This window comes from Mandrillus leucophaeus, unplaced genomic scaffold (genome assembly GCF_000951045.1).
Source record: "Mandrillus leucophaeus isolate KB7577 unplaced genomic scaffold, Mleu.le_1.0 Scaffold1768, whole genome shotgun sequence".
In the NCBI taxonomy this organism is placed as follows: Eukaryota; Metazoa; Chordata; class Mammalia; order Primates; family Cercopithecidae; genus Mandrillus; species Mandrillus leucophaeus.
The window spans coordinates 18,168-40,638 of record NW_012101774.1 but is presented as its reverse complement, the minus strand read 5'-3'; the positions used below and the strand labels follow the sequence as shown (position 1 = coordinate 40,638).

At 39.4% G+C, this 22,471-nt stretch overlaps 1 protein-coding gene across 1 annotated transcript in view; it reads left to right on the top strand.

Moving 5' to 3' along the window:
- SRD5A2 (steroid-5-alpha-reductase, alpha polypeptide 2 (3-oxo-5 alpha-steroid delta 4-dehydrogenase alpha 2)) overlaps nucleotides 1–22,471 on the top strand; it is a 56,990-nt gene that overhangs the window by 31,515 nt on the left and 3,004 nt on the right. Inside the window, exons 2-4 of the mRNA XM_011977279.1 lie at nucleotides 15,984–16,147; nucleotides 18,257–18,358; nucleotides 20,567–20,717. Of these exons, the coding sequence (XP_011832669.1) occupies nucleotides 15,984–16,147; nucleotides 18,257–18,358; nucleotides 20,567–20,717 (417 nt within the window). The remainder of the gene's footprint in view (nucleotides 1–15,983; nucleotides 16,148–18,256; nucleotides 18,359–20,566; nucleotides 20,718–22,471) is intronic.

Sequence of the window (22,471 nt, the reverse complement as noted above, 5' to 3'; positions counted from 1 at the left end):
ATTCCTCAAGGATCTAGAACTAGAAATACCATTTGACCCAGCCATCCTAGTACTGGGCATATACCCAAAGGATTATAAATCATGCTGCTATAAAGACACATGCACACGTATATTTATTGTGACACTATTCACAATAGCAAAGACTTGGAACCAAGTCAAATGTCCATCAATGATAGACTGGATTAAGAAAATGTGGCACAGATACACCATGGAATACTATGCAGCCATAAAAAAAGGATGAGTTCATGTCCTTTGTAAGGACATGGATGCAGCTGGAAACCATCATTCTGAGCAAACTATCGCAAGGACAGAAAACCAAACACCGCATGTTCTCACTCGTAGGTGGGAATTGAACAATGAGAACACTTGGACACAGGGTGGGGAATATCACACACTGGGTCCTGTCATGGGGTGTGGGCAGGGGGGAGGGATAGCGTTAGGAGATATACCTAATGTAAATGACGAGTTAATGGGTGTAGCACACCAACATGGCACATGTATACATATGTAACAAGCCTACACGTTGTACACATGTACCCTAGAACTTAAAGTATAATAATAAAATATGAAAATTATGAAATAAACTACCTAGTTTATTTTATAAAGTGGTTACAAAAAACAAAGATGAATGTAGTTTTTAATTTACCTTGAGACTTTGTCTTTGATCCATGAATTATTTAAAATTATGCTGTTTAGTTTCTAAATTTTGGAGAATTTCTTGTTATTTTTATGTCTGATCTCTGTTTTGAGTCTATTATGGTCAGGTAACATATTCTATATAATTTTACTTTTAAAAAATTTGTCTAGGGTTGCCTTATGATATAAGATGTGGTCTACTGTGGTATATATCCCATGGCCCCTTGAAAAGCATATGTATTCTGCTGTTGTTGGATGCTGTGTAATAGAAATGTTGATTATATCTTGTTGAGTTCTTTTATATCCTTGCTGATTTTCTAGTTTTTCTAGTTTTCTAGTTTTCCTATCTATTGTTTAGAAATGAGTGTTGAAGACTTCAGTTTTAATAGTGGATCAATTTATTTTTCCTTTTGGTTTTGCTTCATGTAATTTGCAACTTTGTTGCTTGATGCACACATATTTAAAACTTCTATATCTTCATGGTGAACTTACCATTTTATCATTACATAATGTACCTCTCTAATTCTGGTAATTTTATTTGCTCAGAGTCTACTTTATCTGAAATTAATATAGTAACCCTACTTCATTTTTACTTTTAACATTTATTATTTTTTACTGTGGTAAAATACACATAATAAAACAACATTTGAACAATTTTGAGTGACATTAAATATATTCTTAATGTTGTGCAACCATCACTTCTCTATTCAGCTCATGACTCTTCATCTTATAAAACTGAAACTCTGTAACTATTAAGAAAATAATTCACGCCTGTAATCCCAGCACTTTGGAAGGCTGAGGTGGGTGGATCACGAGGTCAGGAGATCGAGACCAACCTGGCTAATACGGCGAAATCCCGTCTCTACTAAAAATACAAAAAATTATCCTGGCGTGGTGGTGGGCACCTGTAGTCCCAGCTACTTGGGAGGCTGAGGCAGGAGAATCGCTTGAACCTGGGAGGCAGGGGTTGCAGTGCGCCGAGATTGTGCCACTGCCCTCCAACCTTGGTGGCAGAGTGAGACTCCACCTCAACTAATAATAATAATAATAATAATAATAATAATAATAATAATAATTCCCTCTACTTCCAGCCCCTGGAAGCCACCATACCACTTTCTGTTTCTATGATTTTGACTACTTTTAACTACCTATATAAGTGAACCATGTGGAATTTGTCTTCTTGTGACTGGCTTATTTCACTTGCACATTGCTGTCAGGGTTCATCCATGTTATAGTACGTGACAGAATTTTCTTCCTTTATAAAGCCATTGTAAGTATATACCACATTTTGCTTATCCATTCATTCATCTGTCAATGGACACTTGGTTGCTTCCACATTTTAGATATTGTGAATAATGCGTCTATAAATGTGTGCACAAATACTGCTTCACGACCCTGTTTTCAGTTCTTTTGGATGCATATTCAGAAGTAGATTTGCTGTATCATGTACTAATTCTATTTTTATTTTTGAGGAACCACCATATTGTTTTCCACAGTGGCTGCACCATTTTACGTTTCTACTATCGGGGCACAATTGTTGCAGTTTCTCCACATCTTTGCCAAGACTTGTTATTTTTTGTTTACTTAATAGTAGCCATCTTAATTGGTTTGGTTTGAGATGGTATCTCATTGTAGTTTTGATTTTAATTTCCCTAATGATTAGTGATGTTGAGCATCTTTTCAGGTTCTTATGGGCCATTTGCATAGCTTCTTTGGAGAAACATTTATTCAAGTCCATTGCCCAATTTTGAATCTGGTTTTTGTTGTTGTTGTTGAGTTTTAGGAGAGCTTTATATATTCTGGATGTCAATCTCTTATCAGATATATGCTTTGCAAATATTTTGTGAGTTGCCTTTTCCCTCTATTAATAGCGTCTTTGATGCACAATTTTAAAGATTCTTCACGAAGTCCAATTTTTCTGTTTTTTCTTTTGTTGCCTGCACTTTTGGTAACATATCCAAGAAATCACTGCCGGATACAGTATTATGATGCTTTTGTACTATGAGGTTTGGTGTACAAATGATCCCATCACCCAGTTAGTGAGCATAGTAGCCAACTGGTAGTTTTTCAGCCCTCAGCCCCCTCTCACCCTTCCCACTTTATTAGTCCCCAGTGTTTGTTATTTGTGTCTTTAGGTTCAGGTGTATTCAACGTTTAGCTCCTACTTGTAAGTGAGAATGTGCAGTATTTGGTTTTCTGTTCCTATATTAATTTGCTTAGGATAAAGGCGTCTAGCTGCATCCATGTTGCTGCAAAGGACATAATTTAATTTTTTATGACTGCATAGTATTCCAAGATGTATATGTAACACATTTTCTTTGTTCAGTCCGTCATTAATGGGCATCCAGGTTGATTGCATGTCTTTGTCTTTATAGACTTTCATTGTCTATATGCCAGTACTATATTGCTTTCATTACTATGGCTTGTAGTAAGATTTGAAATCAGGAAATGTGAATCCTCAATATTTTTTATTCTTTTTCAAAATTGTTTTGACTTTTTGATGTCTCCTGAGATTCCATATATATTTTAGAGTGGACTTTTATTTCTGCAAAAAAGGAAACGTCATTGGAATTTTGGTAGGGATTGCATTGAGTCAATAGATTGTGTTGGTAGTATGGACATTTGAAAAATATTGTCTTCCAGTCCATGAACATGGAATGTTTTCCATTTTCATATTCTTCTTTAACTTTTTTCAGCAATATTTTATAATTTTTTACTGTACAAGTCTTTCATGTCTTTAGTTAATTCCTAAGTGTTTTATTCCTTTTGATACTATTGTGAATGAGACTTTCTTAATATCCTTTTCACGTTGTTTATTGTAAGTGTATAGAAATGCAACTGATTTTTCTGTGTCAACTCTATCCTGCTACTTTGTTTACTTCATCTATTAATTTAACAGTTTTTAAAAAAATGTATGTGGACTCTTTAGAGTGTTCTAGACACATGACCATATCATCTGTAAGCAGAGATAATTTTAGTTCCTCCTTTCTGATTTGTATCTCTTTGATTTCTTTTCTTTGTCTCATTGCTCTGGCTAAAACTTCTAGTACTATGTTGAATAGAAGTGGCAAAAGCCGGCACCCTTGCCTTGTTCTTGATCTTAAAAGAAGAGCTTTCATCTTTGAGTGTGTTTGCTTTGGGTTTTTAATATACAGCTTTTATTATGTTGTGGAAGTTTCCTTCCATTCTCAGTTTGGTGGGTGCTTTTATCATGAAAGAGTGAATTTTTCAAATGCTTTTTCTGCATCAATTATTTGACCTTGTGTTTTACCCTCCTTAAGTCTGACAATGTTATGGATTGCATTGATTGATTTTTGTATGTTGACTTATCCTTGCATTCCAGAATTAAGTCTCACTTGATCATGGTCTATAATTCTGTTTATATGCTGCTGAATTTGGTTTGCTGGGATTTTGTTTAAAAAATTGCTTTGATGTTCACAAAAAATACTGCTGTATAATTTTTTTTTTTTTCTGGTAGTATGTGTCTAAATTTGATGTTGGGGTAGTGCTGACCTCATAGAATAAGTCAGGAAGTGTTCTCTCCTCTTCATTTTTTCTTTTTTTGGAAAAGTTTGAAAACAATTGGGGTTAGTTCTTTAAATGGTAGAAGTATTTCTACTATTGGTCGAATTCACCAGTGAAACTGTCAGATCAAGGGCTTTTTTTTTTTTCATTGTGACATTTTGATTTTTGATTACTGATGTAATCTCCTTGCTAGTTATAGGTCTATTCAAATTTTCTATTTCTTCATGATTTAGTCTTGGTAGGCTTAGTATTTCTAGGAATTTGAACATTTCATGTAGGTTATCCAATTTTGGGGGGTACAGTTGTTCATAGTGTTCTCTTAGAATTCTTTTTATTCCTATAGAATAAGTAGTAATGTCCCACTTTTATTTCTGATTTTAGTAATTTGAGTCTTGTCTCTATTTTTCTTAGTCCATCTAGGTGTAGAATTGTCATTAAAAAAAATTTTTTTTAATGAAGGAGCATTTGAGTCTATTGGGTTTTCTCTTGTTTTTCTATTTATTTCTTTGATATTTATTCTAATCTTAATTATTTCCTTCTTTCTGCTAGCTTTGGGTTTAGCTTGTTCTTTTCTAGTTCCTTAAGTTGTAAAGTTAAGTGGTTGATATGGGATCTTCCTTGTTTTTAATATAATCATTTGTAGTTTTAGATTTCATGCTTAACACTACTTTTGCTGCATCCTATAAGTTTTGGCATGTTGTGTTTTCATTGTCATTCATATCTAAGTATTTTCTAATTTCCCTTTGCTTTCTCCTTTGATCCATTGATTTTTTTCAAAGAATGTGTTTTAAAATTTTCACATATTTATAGATTTTTCAGTTTTACTTTTGATATTGATTTCTAACTTTATCCTGTTGTGGTCAGAGTTGTTTTGTATATTTCTGTTAGATCTAGTTGGTTTATTGTGTTAAATCCTCTATGTCATTACTTATACTCTGTGTAGTTATTCTGTTCATTTTTGACAGTGTGGTATTGAATTCTTTATTATTGCAGAAATGTCTCTTTTTCCTTCAATTCTGAAGTTTTTGCTGTCTTTATTTTGATGGTCTGTCATTAGGTGCATAAATGCTTGTAAGTTTTCTATCTTCTTGCTATACTGAACCTTTTAATATTAATGTACTTTTTTCTTCCTGTAATCATTTTTTAAAAAATTTAAAGTCTATTTTGTCTGTTAGTACAGCCACATCTGCTCTTTTTTCATTTCCATTTGCATGAAATGTTATCTTCCATTTTTTCACTTTCAAGTTATTTGTCTTTGGATCCAAAGTGAGTCTCTTGTAGACAGTATATATTTGGACCATTTGAAAAATCCATTCTGCTCATCTATATTGGTTGAAGAGTTTAACACATTTTCATTTATGTTATTAGTGAAAAGGAGGAATTTACTTCTATAACTTTTATGTTTGTTTTCTATAGACCTTATAACTCCCCGTCCCTGTTCCCTTTTGTATATATTCTATAGCTCTTTTCTTTGCAATTACCTTTGGAATTACATTTAACATCCTAAATTTATAACATTCTAACTTTTAAACCAGTTTAACTTCAATAACATAAAACTCTGCTACTTTAACAGCTCCCTTCCCATCTCTTTTGATTGTTAATGTCACAAAATTGCAACTTTATATATCATGTGTCACAAAACAGAAGTAAATTGAATTGCATTAAACTCTTATATGGAAAAAAATAATGAGTTAGAAACCATAGTTTCAGTGATATTAACTTTTAGACTTTTAAAAATTATTAGTTTCTTAAATCATGTAGAGAACATAAAGTCAAGAAACACTGTTATAATAATACCACCTTTTACAATGTCCCTATATTTACCTTCATTGATATTTTTATTTCTTTATATAGATTCTAGTTACTCTATATTGTGCTTTCATTTTAATCTGCAGGACTCCCTTTAGCAGTTTTTGCATGGCGGATGTAGGGTAGCAAACTCTCTCAGCTTTCGTTTATCTGGAAATGTCTTAAGTTTCTCCTCACTTTCAAGTTTTGCCAGATATGGTATTCTTGCTTGACAGTTTCTTTTTTTATATTAGCACTTTGAAAATATCAGCCCACTGCCTTCTGATCTGTAAAGTTTCTGATGAGAAATTTGTAGATAATCTTATTGCAGATGCTTTGTATGTGACAAATCATTTCTATCTCTTGCTGCTTTCAAGATTTTCTCTTTGCCTTTGTATTTGGAAAGTTTGATTATAATGTATATCCATGTGGGTCTGTATGAATTCAGCTTACTTCGAGTTAATTGAGCTTCTTGGAGGTTTATATTCATGTCTTTTTTCAAATTTGAGAGTTTTTCTACCATTATTTCTTCCAATATTCTCTCTACTCCTTTCTTTCTCTCTGCTTCTTCTGGGACTCTCACAATGTGTATGTTGGGCCCCTTGATGATGTCTCACAGGTCTCTTGGGCTCTGCTCACTTTTCTTCAATTTTTTCTTCTTTTTGTTCCTCCGACTTGGTAATTTCCATTGCCTTATCTTTGAGTTCTCTGATTCTTTCTTTTGCCTACTCATATCTTCCCTCAAAGCCCTCTAGTAAATTTTTCATTTCCGTTATTTTAATTTTTAGCTCCAGATGTTCTTTTTAGGTTTTCAAAATCTTTATTTGTATTGTCATTTTGTTTTATATATTATTTTCTTGACTTTATCCACATTTTATTTTGTTTTATTTATTTATTTATTTTTTAGACAGGGTCTTGCCCTGTCATCCAGGCTATAGTACATGGTTCAATTAACTCACTGCAGCCTCAACCTCCTTGGCTCAGGTGATCCTTCTGCCTCAGCCTGTTGAGCAGCTAGGACTACAGGTGCATGCCGTCTATGCCTGGATAATTATATAAATAAATAAATTTAATAGAGATGAGGTCTCACTATGTTGCCTAGGCTTTTAAATTTTATTTTTGTGGGTATGTAGTAGGTGTATATATTCATGAGATACATGAAGTATTTTGATACAGGCATAATGATCACATCCAAGATTCAAGATAAAGCCCTCTTTACTCTTCACTCTACTCTCCTTAAGCAGATGATGGGAGTAAATTTTGTTTTTGTGAGCTGTACTGCCTGGTGTTGCAGGAGGAATGGCATAAACACTTCCTTAGCCACCCTGGCTGGTGTCCCATGTCCACTGACTCTAAGCCCAGCACAGCACTAGGACTTGCCTAGGAATTGCAGTCCTTGTGGCCTAGACTGCCTTTCAAGTTTGTTTAGGATCCCAGAGCACTTTAGCCCATGGTGGCAAGTCTTGTGAAAATTCAAGTTCCAACTGCTGGGATGGTGCTTCTCCTCTGGCTAGGGCTGATCTGTATGCTCCCTGTGCGTGCTGGCATTGGTTGAATTTAGCCCAGTTTTACTTTCCACTGTGACAGGCCAGCACTGAGTTCAATGCAGAGCCCCACAATCACTGCACTTTCCCTTCCCCAGGTTTACAGATTCTCTCTCTGTGCTATGTGGCTGCTGCCAGAAGGATAGGGGAGGGGCATCACTGGCAGTTCAACACTATGTTTCTTACCCTCTTCAGTGCCTCTTTCAGCAATACGAAGTTAAAACCAAGTACTGTGATTGCTTACCTGATTTTCTGCTTTTATGAAAGTGCTTTTTATGTGTGTAGATAGTTGTTAAATTGGTCTTCCTGCAGTGGGGATCATTGTTGAAGGCTTCTGTTTGGCCATCTTGCTCCACCCTCCCTTTTTCAGTTCTTAAAATATCTTCAAGACAGTTATTTTAAAGTCTTTTTTGAGTAGATCTGCTGTTAGGTCTTCTTCAGGGGCAGTTTCTGTTGACTGTTTTTTCCTTTGAATGGGCCATATTTTCCTCTTTTTTCAAATGCCTTGTGATTTTTTTGTTGTTGTTTTTGTTGATACTTGGGCATTTGAATTTAATAATGTGATAACTCTGGAATGCAGATTCTTCTTTTTCCTCAAGGTTGTTTGTTTTTTGTTATCGTTTTGTTTGTTTATTAAAATTGCTTTAGTCTGTCTCTGTGCCAAGGATCAGCCTGAGGTGTAAACGTAAAGTCTTTACTGATATTCTCTGAGCTTGCATCCTTCTGTGGTCATGTGTGTTAACTTTATAATTTTTCCCATATATTCAGTTGTTTGTGAATGTCCTTATTTTTAATATCTGGTTCCCAAAAGGAGAAAAAGAAAAAATGAAAAAGGGAGTGGAAATAGGGTGCCAGCCCTTTAAATCCCTGGAAGTCATTTCAGCTGGATGGAAAGGGGTTTGCAACAATGCAATAAAGTGTAATAGCAAAGACCCACCACCTCTTTGTCTGTACCTCTCTGATCAGAAGCAGTAATCATCAATCTAAGCACATATGCCTGATATTTAGAGGACAGGGTCCTTTTTGCTTATCCTGGCTCCTTCAAGCTGTGTGCAAACTGCTGCAGGAATACATGCACAGCTGCCTGCCACAGGGGTGGGGATAGGAAATGGGTAGCTGCTACTGTGCTAAGAGCTAAAATTGACTGAGCTGAAATCAAAATTAACTGCAATGTGCCATCCAAATGTTTCCCTGAAAGTTGCAAGCCTTCGATAGACTCCAGATTTCCAAAATAGTTATATCAGACATACTCTGTCAGTGCAATTATTGCCTAGTCAGGGAGACAGATTCCTCATGTTTCTTACTCTTCCAGCTCTCCAGGATGTTCTCCCTACCTTCCTCTATTTAATGTTTCTATGATACATCTTTTCCCATTTTATTACTTTTACCCAGCCTATATTGTTATATTTGAGTGAGTTTCTTGTCATCAACCTATTGTTTGTTTATATTTTAGTCGACTCTTGTCTTTTAATTGTCTTTAGCCAACTATTGTCTTTATAATGATTTGAATTATTTACATTTATTGTAATTATTAACGTATTAATGCTTAAGTCTGAAATTTTATTTTTTGTTTTATGTTTGTTCTCTCTGTTTTTCTAAGTCTGTTTTCTTTTTTTATGCTTCCTGGTGATTATATGAACATTGTTTAGAATTTCATTTTGATTCCTCCTTAGATTTGATACAAGAGAATCTCTTTCATATAGTTTTTCAGTGGTTGTTCTTGGTGTTAAATTATACATGCACAATTTTTCATAGTTTAAAAGTGTTGTCATTTTACCAGTTTGAGTGCAGAAAACATACTTCCCGCAATGCCACTTTTTTATTCCTCATTTGTAGTATAATTGTCTTAAATATTTCTCCTTCGTACATTTAGAATTACATAACACAGTGTATTGGCATCTATTGATTTTTAAAAATTCAGTTTGAGACCTTCTTGGTTCTTGGTATGTTAAGTTATTTTCAGTTGAAACCTGGACATTTTGAAACCTGAATGTAGAGGCTCCTTGTTGCTTTTGTGTGGCGGTGGGAGTTTTGGCTCCCTGCTAGTCCTCCACTGATACTTGTTTGGCTGAGAGAGTTAAGAATGTTTCCTTTCACCTCCCAACTGGTTTCCACTGACACCATGGAATGCAGTGGAGGAGGGAAGGTGGCCTTGTTGTCACTGGGAAACGGTGAATATTCCAGCTCTCCACTAGGGCTTCTCTGATACTACCCAGGCCAGCAGGAAGATGTGGCGTTAAGAAGTCCTGGTTCCGGCCGGGCGCGGTGGCTCACGCCTGTAATCCCAGCACTTTGGGAGGCCGAGGCGGGCGGATCACGAGGTCAGGAGATCGAGACCATCCTGGCTAACACGGTGAAATCCCGTCTCTACTAAAAATGCAAAAAATTAGCCAGGCGAGGCGGCGGGCGCCTGTAGTCCCAGCTACTCGGGAGGCTGAGGCAGGAGGATGGCGTGAACCTGGGAGGCGGAGCTTGCAGTGATCCGAGATCGCGCCACTGCTCTCCAGCCTGGGCGACTAAGCGAGACCCTGTCTAAAAAAAAAAAAAAAAAAAAGTCCTGGTTCCCCACGTGGTCTTTATTAACACTGTGCAGAAGTGGGAGGAACTTGTTACTTCCCAGTAGGAATTCCTGACTCCCTACCCAGCCTTTTCTGACACGGCCTGGCAAGGGGTTAGAGTGCCTATCACAGCTTGGTAAGGGGGAAGTACAGGAAGTACAGGGGGAAGTCTGATGGAAGCACTTGCATCAGACTTTGCTAGTGGGGTGAGAGTGAGCCAGTTTTTCTGTGGTGTTTGCTATAGCAGAGCAACTATATTCTAAAAGTTTTTGTCTTTCTGGTTTTTCCCTTTTTCTCATTCCTTAGCTAGAGAAAGTAAGATTTTGTTTGGCTTTTTGATCTGTGACTATTCCATTTTATGGTTGCCAACTTCATCAGCTCTAAATCTGGAATATATGAGGCAAAATGAAAACCCAAGAACACACTGCTTTGTTTGTCTTCAAATCCTAAGGTCTCTAGCCCATGTGCCTTGTTCTCACCAACTTTTAGAATCTTCTCATGTTTGCTTTTTAAATAATGTCCAGAGACTCAGTTATATGTAGCAGGAGGAATGTGGAAAAGCATCTCTACTTCACAACCCCCTGGAAGTAAAAGTTATGATGCGTATACAATGAGATAAAATTTGAAGTTCTGCATGCATATGATGTGTGCCACTTATAGCACATGATAGACTTTCTTTCATTCAAAATTCATTCCAGGCCTACTGTGTGCCAGGCACTGTTCAAGGCATCGCACATATAGTGATGAACAAAATAGATAACATTTCTCTCTTTATGGTGCATACATTCTTGTGGAAAGAAATGGACAATAAACACAGAAAGTAGAATATGTTAGTAAAACGTGCTACTGGAAAAAGTAAAGTAGATTTATGAGGCTAGTAAGTGCTGGAGCCATTGGAGGTTATTTATTTTACATAAGGTGGTCAGGGAAGCTAACATTTGAGCAGAGTGGCTGCAGTAAGATGGACAAAGATAAAAGTGGTAGAAGAGAGCAGAGATGTAGTTGGGGAATCAGACTGTCTAGGGTCTTGAAGGCAGTCAAGAATTTGGGCTTTTGTTTAGTCATGAAGGAGGTTTTCAGAGGGAAGTAATATGATCCAGTTTACAGCTTTACTTGGTTTGCTGTATGGAGAATAGATTGCCGTGGAGTAAGTGCGGTGGTCAAATGAGGAGGCTTTTACAAATACCCAGGAGAGGTTTAATGAGAGATGAAACTCAGATGGAATAGTGCAGTTGGTGAGATGTGGCCAGATTCTGAAAATATTTTGCAGATAAAGATGACAGAAATTGCTAACAGATTTTGTGTGGGGTATGAGAGAGAGAGAGAGAGAGAGATCAAAGATGGTCTAAGGTCTTTGGCTTAAGCAATTGGAAGAATACACTTGGCATTTACTGAGATGGGGAAGACTGAGGGAAGTGCGAGTTTGGAGAAGAATGGGGAATCAGAGGTTTGGGTTTGACTGTGTTAAAATTGAAATATTCATTAAACTAGAGGTATAGTAGGAGGTTGCCTATATGAGTCTGAGTTTAAGGACTGCAGATATCCTGTCTGGAGATATCAATTTGGGACTTGCTGTTCTATAGATGATTGTTTTTGTCCGTTTTGTGCTGCTTTAGCAGAATACCTGAGACTGGGTAATTTACAAAGAGCAGAAATCTATTTCACACAGTTCTAGAGGCTGAGATGTACAAGACCAAGGTGCCAGCATCTGATGGGGGCGTTCTTGGTGTATTCTTACATGGAGGAAGGCAGAAGGTGAAAGGGCAAGAATAAGCAAATCCACTTCCTCCAGTCCTATTTATAGCAGCATTAATCCATTCATGTTGGCAGATCCCTTGTGACCTAAACACCTCCTAAAAGGCCCCACCTTTCAGCACTGTTGCATTGGGGATTAAATTTCCAGCACACAAATTTTGAGGGACGCATTCAGATTATAGGAATGATATTTAATGATATGTCTAGATGTGATCACATAGACAGAGACTGTAAATAAAGAAGAAAAAGAGTCCTGAGTTCTGGGGGCACTCTCATATTTAGAGGTCAGGAGGATGAGGAGAAACAAGCAAAGGAAAATGAGAAAAGATCAGTGAAGCAGAAAAACCAAGAGAGTGTGGTGTGCTGGAAGCTGAGTAAAGAAAGTGTTTCCAGAAAGAGGGAGTGATTAATCTGTCAAATAAGAAGAGAGTTGTAAATTGATTCTTGGGTTTGGGAATGTGATCGTCTCTGGTGGACTCACCATGATTTGTTTCCATGGAAGGAGGGGGAAGCAGGAAAGAAGTGGAGGAGAAGACAGAGATGGCAAGCATAGGCAGCTCTCTGGAGTTGCTATAAAGGAAAGCAGGAAAATGGAGTAGTAGATGAACAAGGTTACAGGGTCAAGAAAGGAGTAATTACTATACAGAATAATTAAATATATACATGGAAACTTTGTATTTATATATAGAGTTTGAATTTATTTTGATTGACAATGAGTCTAAAATTTCATATAGTGAAAAGTCTTCAATTGGCTTGATAATCTTAGCAATAGCATTTATATTTGAAGAAGACTTAGTTAAATATGAGTTGGTCTATGCAAGATGTGTAATTTTAAAGCTTTTTTCTTTGGTTTAATTTGGATTTGCAATTTCAGTTAACCCTTTCCAATGAATCCCCCCAAATGAATATTTACTTAGCGATGATAGAAAACTTTATATTTACAGAGTACTTATCAGTCTCTCTATAAGAACAAACCATAAAAGAATGAAAATTTACATTAGAGGTGTAGGAGGTAATTAAAGTGATGTGGTCCCAAACCAGGGAAACTGAGTCTCAGTCATAGGTGGAGCATGGGATCTGAAGGGGAAACTCATCTACAACTCTACAGCACCAACTGCCAGTCTCTTGGGCTAATAGACTCTCTCCCGCTTCTCGTCATTGTCTTTGTCTTTTTCTACAGTACAACAAGCTTTGAACTACTTCCAGCTTTCCTATAGCAAAGTTATTCAGATTAGATGAACTTTATTTGTTCTCCGGGACTTCTAGCTCTCCAAAGCCTTCTGTCTGTACCCTGTGTTCACCAAACCTCCTTCTTTTTGCTGCTGGGAAACCCAATCAGCTACATTTCCCAGCCTCCCTTGCAGTTGGGTGGGGCCAAAAGAATGAGGGTGGAATTTATGCTACTTCCAGCCTGAAGCATGGTCATTAAGAAAACCTTCTACACAATCCTCCTTGTCCTCTCTCTTCCTTTGCCTGCTGGATAGATGCGGTAGATTCCTTGGAAGGGCCTGGGTCCTGAATGGCTGTGGAGCAGAAACTTGAATAGGATCTTACTGTGGCATGAGCAAGAAATGAACTTTTATTATGTTGATCTTTTGATACTTCATAGTTTTTTTGTTACAGTAGTGAGCCTGCCCTGATTAATACATACTTCTACTACAAGTATTACAAAAATACAACTTTTTTTTTTTTTTAATACCTTTCTGTAGCCTTTCAGGATCCTTTTCTTCTAAGAAGTCACCTTCAGGCTCCCAAAGCTCTCATGGAGTGTGAATGCAAGGAGAAACAAATAGCAACAATCCTGTATCAGTTACTTTTTCCTGCATCATCTTATTTAATTTTTATAGGAATCCAAGGATTCTCATAAAATAGTAGTCCAATGAGTCCAACCTTATAATCCAATGAGGTTAATAATTAACCTTAGTTTACAGATGAAGGAGTTTGTACAAGATCACAGAGTTATGAAATAGTAAAGTCCTTCAAGCCTGACCTTGTTAACCACGGAGCACTTGCTCTCCCACTACATCTTCACTCTGTTCTTTTTCCCTCTGGGGAAGGAAGAAAAGCTCATTAATCTAATTCACTTATGCACACTCTGGTATTAGAGACTCATTTTCCTTTGCCTTGTTGTGTGTATTTGTGTTTTGAAGGAGGTGAGAAACAGAGAAGGTAATTATTTACTGAAAGACATGAATTGCAGGCACTGTTGTGATTGGGTGGGGTGGGAGGCATTCTGCAGATGACATAGTAGACCTGAGTCCAGGTGTGAAGGGGAGAGGGAGACAGCAGATAGCATTTAGTTTCTAGGGAGACAGCACAGGAAGCTAACCTTTCTTTCCCCTTCAACTTTTTAATACAAACACTTAAAGATCCTCATAGTCCATTAACTGGCCAGGAGAGCAGATGGTAGAGGTGAGGAGTTTCAGCATCCTGGGAACACCTGAGCAGCCTCCCTGTTCCAACAGAATTGTCGATGTTCAAGCCAAGAGGAAAGATGTGAAATTGCTGTTGCCAAGGGGGAAAGTGCAGGTCTTCAATACAACCTTGATGTTTTATGTTTATAAAATTTGGCTCAGCTGGGCACAGCGGCTCATGCTTGTAATCCCAGTGTTTTGGGAGGCCAAAGCAGGTGGATCACAAGGTCAAGAGTTCCACACCAGCCTGGCCAATATGGTGAAACTCTGTCTCTACTAAAAATACACAAATTAGCTGGGCGTGGTGGCGGGCGCCTGTAGTCCCAGCTGCTTGGGAGGTTGAGACAGGAGAATTGCTTGAACCCTGGAGGTGGAGGTTGCAGTGAGCCGAGATCACCCCACTGCACTCCAGCCTGGGCAACAGAATGACACTCTATCTCAAAAAAAAAAAAAATAAATAAATGGACTCATACATAGTGCAACACCTGTCTGCATACTTTTGCCAGTCACTCCATAGTTTAAAATATGCTTCCTCATAGGAAGCATCAAATTAGATAATTTCATCCTCACAACAATTTTAGGAGGCAACGCTCACATATGATCTAGGTACAAAAAAATGGTGACCCACGTCCCTGACATGAAGCCCAGGGCATTTCTTAGACTTCCTGTTTTTGAGAAGGAGATCTAAGACAAACCTCCCAGACTTTGAAGGATAGGTGTTTCTATCCAAAATACAACTGTGATTATCTGTGGAATCTGCAGATCTTGTCTGGTCTTTCTTGTCTGCAAAAGATCAGATGAATGCTCTGGAGATGTGTGTGGTTGTCTAGCATGAGCGTGTGCGTGTGCATTTGTGCATGTGTGTGTGCGTGCATATGTGAGTGTGTGTGTGTGTGTAAGAGACAGAGAAAGAAAAATGAATATAAAATTTACAGAATCAAATATCAGTTTTCAAAGCTTCAGGACCCAATTGTCTACATAGGATTATCTGCCCTGCTTAGGAAAGTGTTTTCTGGAGTGGAGCTCCAGCTCTGTGATGAATGTGCCAAACCAGGGGTTCCTTCTCAGAGAGTCATCATGTCCTTAGCATGCCGTGGCTTGAAGAAATCCCACAATGAGTAAATATTAGGTCTTGTCTGATGTTATAGGTCTCAAACTTACTTAACTATGGATTCTCTTTTTTGAATCTGTCACTCATTCGCATACAGTGACAGTACCTCTTTTTGAAAATGCCAATTCTGGAGTAATTAGAAAGGAATTAATTAAAAAGAAAACTGGGATTATCAGAAGACCTAGATCTTGCTCTTACTCTATCACTAATAGGCTTTGTAATTTTTGACAAATTATTTTTATTTAGTTCTTTTTCAAGTGAGTATTTTTTTCTGCTTTGAAGGAAACATTTCTTTAAGGATATTTATTGTGCTTATTTAAAATTGTTATTTTGTCATGGTAATTTCACTTTGTGGAATTATGTACATGGTACATGTACCATCTTGTACATGGTACATGTTATTCATTATTTATTATGCAAATTATTTATGTATTCTGTGTTGTTGATTATTTCTTAGTGGTTGTACTTTTCAGGTATGGAATTATTTTGGCCTGTGATACACATCCTCCTGGAGAAGATAATTTGTATTGGGTTAAGGCTAAATGGCAGTCTGGTCTTTGTACCTTCGGGTGTGAGCTTAAGAAAGAGGTGGGGATGAGACCATGTTCTTTTTTAACAGTGAATCCTAACCTTTCCTCCCCATGTGTCCCAGGACATTTGTGTACTCACTGCTCAATCGAGGGAGGCCTTATCCAGCTGTACTCATTTTCAGAGGCATTGCCTTCTGCGCTGGAAATGGATTCCTTCAAAGCTACTATCTGATTTACTGTGCTGAATACCCTGATGGGTGGTACACAGACATACGGTTTTGCTTGGGTAAGTGAATCTAGCCACTTCTCACCTACTCCCCAGTTAACAACCCTTCCCACAGTCTATGTCGCCATGGCCTCTCCCTACTGCAATAACCTGCTAATGATCCCATCTTCCCCTCCCTCACCCCTACCCCGGTCTTTTCTCTATATGGTAGCCAGAGAGATTGTTTAAACACATATCATGCCGTTTCCCATTGCAAAACTCTCCAGTAGATTTCCTTTACTCTCAAAATACAAATTCTTTCCCACTGCCTTTAAATTCTAAATGTTCTTGGTGTTTCCAATTTCCCAACCTCTTTTCCAGGCTCGCTGCACCTCCTTTTCTGTGCTCCAGTGCCAGTGGCCTTCCTGCTTTGCCACAAGCTGTCCAGCTTGTCCGGCCCCAGTGTGTTTGTGTAGGACTGTTCCCTCTGCCTAGTGCAGGGGTGCCCAGTCTTTTGGTTTCCCTGGGATACACTGGAATAAGAAGAATTGCCTCGGGCTACACATATAATACACTAACACCAATGATAGCTGATGAGCTAAAAAGAAATTTCATAATGTTTTAAGAAAGTGTACGAATTTGTGTTGGGCCACATCCAAAACTGTCCTGGGCTGCGGGCTGGACAAGCTTGGCCTAGAAGGCTTTGCCCCCATGTATTCATGGGGGTTGATTCCTCACTTTATTTAGTTCACCACCAATTTGCACCTCCTCAAAGGGACTTTCCCTGACCACCCTATCTAAAATAGTTGAAGACACTGCTGTGTGTGCTAACCCCCTTCCTTCCCCACTCCCCTGCCATCCCTCCCCAGATACCCTTTCTTCCAGGCCAATGATCGTTTGACTAGACAAGGTGGAAAATCCTTGTTTTATATTGTATCAAATAAGGTGAGAACAGACCTGATTGTTTTAACTAAACTATTCTTGCTTTTTGCCTGACGTATTTTGAAAAGCACTAATGTGCTTTGCTGAGAGGTTGGGTTGGGCCTTTATGTGGGACGGTGAGTGTTTCTGGGCTATAGTAATACCCTTTGGGATGCAGGAACTAGCATCCCCGATCCTGGCTCTCCTCACCTCAGAACAGGGCCCTTTCTGTACCAGTAGATAGTGTACGTGGAGACACCTCTGGGATATGTGGCTGAGTAAAACAAATAAAGATGTGAACAGTGTGTGTAGTATGCTACTTTTAATGTCAGAATGTGTATGTGTGGGGGTGTGTGTGTGAACTGGTAGTGGTGGAAGTCAGTTTGTTAGTGGCCATGCCTCCAAATTAGCTCACATTATTTTTATGAGAGTGGGTGTTTCAGTCAGGAATGCGCTCAGAAAACCAAATAATAGTGACTGGAAGAATTCAGAATTCATAGTTCTTACATAACAACAAGTGTCGAAGTAGGTGGCTTCTGCATTCCTGTGGTTGCTTACCGACACCATTAATAACTCAGGCACTTTCTGTCTCCCCTATTCTTAGCATGTTTACCTGTGGTCCTCTTGTTAGTCACTTCATGGTTGCAAGATGTTGACTGTAGCTCAAGGCATTACATCTGACAATCAAGACAGGAAGAAGGAGGAAGTAGGGGCACCGGTCTTGCCTGCACCTTTTATCAGAAAAGCAAACGATTTCCAAGGAAGTCCCCCCACCAAGACTTCACTTTACATCTTATTGGTGGAACTGGCTCGTGTGACCACCTTTCTCAATTCAGCCACTATAGTGGGAGATGGCAAAAGAAAAGGGGCTGGAATTGGCTGTTGAGATATGCAACCTCGATTTGAATGAGCTAAAGGCTTACTATTATGATCCGTTAGTTTATTTATGTATTTAAATACTGGACAATGGTGCTGCCTCCTGCTGTCCTCTCTTTTCCGACCTGTCTCCATCGGTGGTGCCACTGTGCACTTTCAGCCTGAGTCTAGGAAACAGCCCACCCAGTGCTCCCCATTCAGGACCAGGACTCATTGCCCTCCCCACTTACTGCCGTATCTTAGGACCATTCTTAGATTTAGAAATTAAATGCCCTTCCCTTCATTTTTAGGAATTAAATGGCCCTCCTTTCATTTTAACTTAGCTTGTGAAAAAGGCACCAAAATCTGGACACATTTTTTAAAACATTTCTCCTTTCTCTCTTCTTTGTCAAGGTGTCTTCTTATTTATTTTGGGAATGGGAGTCAACATCCATAGTGACTATATATTGCGCCAGCTCAGGAAACCTGGAGAAATCACCTACAGGATTCCACAAGGTAATGTCTCCCCTGCCCCCAGACTCACTCTTCCCTTGAGCCTGCTCCGGGGATGATGCTATGGTAGCAGATGGAGAGGGGACGGTGAGGGCACAGATGATACAATACCTCTCAGCTTGCTCTTGACTTCCCCTGCATACCCAGTCCCATCACAGTACGTCTGCATTTCTGACCTGAACCTAGAAGCTCAAGAGAGCTACCAGGGCCCTCAGTAAGGTGCGAGGCCACAATACCTGGAAGTGGGAGAGAGTGGGAGATTTGAGTAGGGTTGGAATCAGCTACCTACAACCTCATTGCAGTAGGTAAGATTGTCATGTACAGAGGGCTGATCCTTTCTAGGTTTGCAAATGATGCTGAATGCTTGGCCAGTAAATGTGTCCCCTCTAATTGATCTAGACTTATCTTGTGAGCAGTTAAGGCTAGAACTTGTGTATTTCCTGCCACTTGTATATACTTTTAAAGGTATAGAGAACTATATTTACTTAATAGAAACTTAGGATGGGAGATCTTACAAGCACAAGTGCATTTTTGGAGATAAAGGTGAGCATGTTTGTAATCCTAACCATTCCAAAGAAACCAGGGTATGAGAGGCCGGGCGCAGTGGCTCAAGCCTGTAATCCCAGCACTTTGGGAGGCCGAGACGGGCGGATCACGAGGTCAGGAGATCGAGACCATCCTGGCTAACACGGTGAAACCCCGTCTCTATTAAGAAATACAAAAAACTAGCCGGGCGAGGTGGCGGGCGCCTGTAGTCCCAGCTACTCGGGAGGCTGAGGCCAGAGAATGGGAGGCGGAGCTTGCAGTGAGCTGAGATCGGGCCACTGCACTCCAGCCTGGGTGACAGAGCGAGACTCCGTCTCAAAAAAAAAAAGAAAAAAAAGAAACCAGGGTATGAGAAGGACAAATATATGCAGATGGGAGTGAATCAGTCCAAGTCATCCTTCAATAGATTTAGATGGGTATTTGTGTAAGTCCTTGGCTTCTACCCTTTTTGATGTAAATACAACCCTTTATTTACATCAAAAAATTTCCTCAATTATGACATGATGTTAGTGCACATTAATAGTCATTGGTGTCAAAGTTACTATGAATTCAGTAACATATTCAAATGAATTTGAATGTTGTTAATATCCTAACAGTATCTACATCAAACAGAAATAATTTAGTAGGTTAGGGTACGCCATTTACTGTATTCATAGACAATTTATAGGCCCTTTGCATTAGATCTCTGGTTCCTCCCAGGTCCTAGAGAATCACAGGTTGGGAACCACTGATGCAATCTCATCTTCAAGAAAGATTCAACTCTAAGGGGCTTTGATTTTAAAAACATTCACTCCATAACTAGATAAATAAAGAAGAACAGAGAAAGTGCTTAAAAACCAGTTGCCAAGATTAGTTCCCAACTTTTGAATTATAATAGAGAATGATTTAAACACAAAATATTTTTATATAACTATAGAAAGAACAAAATTGTTTTGGTTTAAACATCCCCAGTTTAATGTGGGTAATAAAATTTGAGTGTGGATATATTTAATATCATTAGAAATATGCTGATTTCTAGATACAGTCCTGAGAGAAGAAATACCTGGTTGGATAGAAAATGAAACATTTAAAATCAAGAAGCCGACTTCACCAGTCTCCAGCAGGACAAATACCTGCAGCTCCTACTCTCTACTTTAAACATGAACAGAGGACAGTGCTTTGCAGAAGGGTGGGGAGGGGCAAATCCCATAAGAGAATCTAAATTCCTTCTCCCGTAAGTTCAGATTTTTATTATTTTAATGTAGTGTGCAGTTTCACATTTTGCGACTGTGAATGTGAAAGTGTGGGTGTCCAGGAAAGGAATGGGGAGGTAAGAAGTGGCCCCAAAACCTTCCTTAATAGAACGAAACAAAAGCCAGACCTCCTACACCTCTCCCTTGTCCTACCCAAAGCTAGTGGTCCAGCAGTTGTTAGAGATTTGGAGAGAGCCTGTTAAGCAGTTGAGGCCACTCTTCGTGACTCCAGAATGTTCTCCAGGCAACGGCTGTTGTTGCTTTGTTTCCCCTTCTCCCCAAGAGGATTCCACCAGACTCCTACAACTATGGAGGGAGTCTCCAGCCCCACATTTGTTCTTGCTGCCTTTGTGTATTTTGGAACAACACAGATGAGTTTAATGTCACAATGATTCAGTTGCAATGATTGACCTTCTGATTCTTCTGCATGCAGGTGGCTTGTTTACGTATGTTTCTGGAGCCAATTTCCTTGGTGAGATCATTGAATGGATCGGCTATGCGCTGGCCACTTGGTCCCTCCCAGCACTTGCATTTGCATTTTTCTCAGTTTGTTTCCTTGGGCTGCGAGCTTTTCACCACCATAGGTAAACTTTTCAATAAAAGCGGCAGCATTCATGTAGCTTTCTTCTTCTCCAAACAGGCTTTTAACCCGCAGAGGAAGATTTAGAAACCAAAGATATTTATCTTTTTAAGGGAAGGTTGATACAATAATCTGGGTTAGCATATTCTGACTTACTGGGCTTGTATTGAAGTTGGAAGCTAGCTGGATGAGAGTAGCAGTAATAAAATTTTCTTTAAGAACAAACATAAGTCCATGTAAACTGAGATGATGGCCGGGAAGGTCCTGTGCCTGTCTTGTTGAAGAAGGCTGTCCAGCGAGAAGTGCCTTGCACCCACGTGAGTTAGCTGACCCAGGCTCTGTGCCCACCAGGCAGGCTTACCTGGAGATGGTTAGAAAAAGCCTCAAGAAGCAGAAGAAGCTGCTTCCATTTCCATGCTTCAATTTCATCCCCTCCCACCACATTTCTGGAAATGTGTGCCATAGGTAGGACCATGGCCAGCACTTTCCAAAGCTCCACAGATAGTTATTTATTTATTTATTTATTTTTGACTCGGAGTCTCACTCTGTTCCCAGGCTGAAGTGCAATGGGGCGATCTTGCCTCACTGCAGCCTCCACCTCCCAGGTTCAAGCGATTCTCCCACCTCAGCCTCCCAAATAGCCGAGACTACAGGCCCACCACCATGCCCAGCTAACTTTTTGTGTTTTTAGTAGAGACGGGGTTTCACCATGTTGGCCAGGCTGGCCTTGAACTCCTGACCTCAAGTGATCTGCCCGCCTCGGCCTCCCAAAGTGCTGGGATTACAGGCATAAGCCACCGCGCCTGGCCTCCACAGATGTTCTGAGGCACAGCAGGCTAGAGAGCCACAGGGAAAAAGTACTATTTTGGTGACTATGTGGCTGCTATTTTTAGCTACAAGATTTGGTGCTAACAGTTCAGGTAATCACAGAGCCCTGGAACTCCAGAAGGATTATTTCCCCTGGAATCTCTGCAATGCCAGGGTTTATTTTGGTACTGCCTTCCTTCCCTGACACCCACCCTCTATAAATCATAACCAAGGCCAACCCTGGCTTCCGAGGAAGGCAGGACAAGAAATCGCATGTATGGGGCAATCTTAGGACTGCCCCATCTGCTGGGAAATGCCAGGAATTGCAGGTGTTTCGGAACCCTCCCTCTGAAGGTCTGGCCTAAAGCTTCACTAACCTAGGGTGGAGTGGGGACAAAAGAATTAACTAAAAGTATGGCTGGAAGTGAAAGGTAATATATTAGGTTGTTAACAGGCTTTAAATTACCAAGTGTAAATTTCAGATCCTTTCCCTAAAATGGCTTTTGTGGAAAGAGAAAGCCTATAATTACTGGAGACTATGGATACTCAAACAGGGAATGAATGGTCTTGGAAGCAGGACCCTGGGATTATGACTCAATGCCTAGTTTTGAAGATTTAACTAAGAATGAGTTCCTTTTTTTCTGAGTAGAATTGTTCGAGGACAACGTTCTGAAATGAAGCAACAGCTCATGACCTATTCCTACCACCTCCTAGACTCTGTGAGGAAAGGTGGCAGAGGGTTCCTAGCCCATAAGAGACTCATAAGAGTTCTTACCATTTCAGGCTGGGTCTGCTGCCCACCAGAGGCAGAGCAAGCAGGGGAGAAGAGAAGGCGTCACCCAGCACTTGGAGGGCCCTGGGAAGCGTGGACTCTACCGTGCTTGGTTAGGAGAGGGGCTATAATTCCACCAGATGTTTCCAGCTGCTGCAACAATAAAACCCAAACTGAGG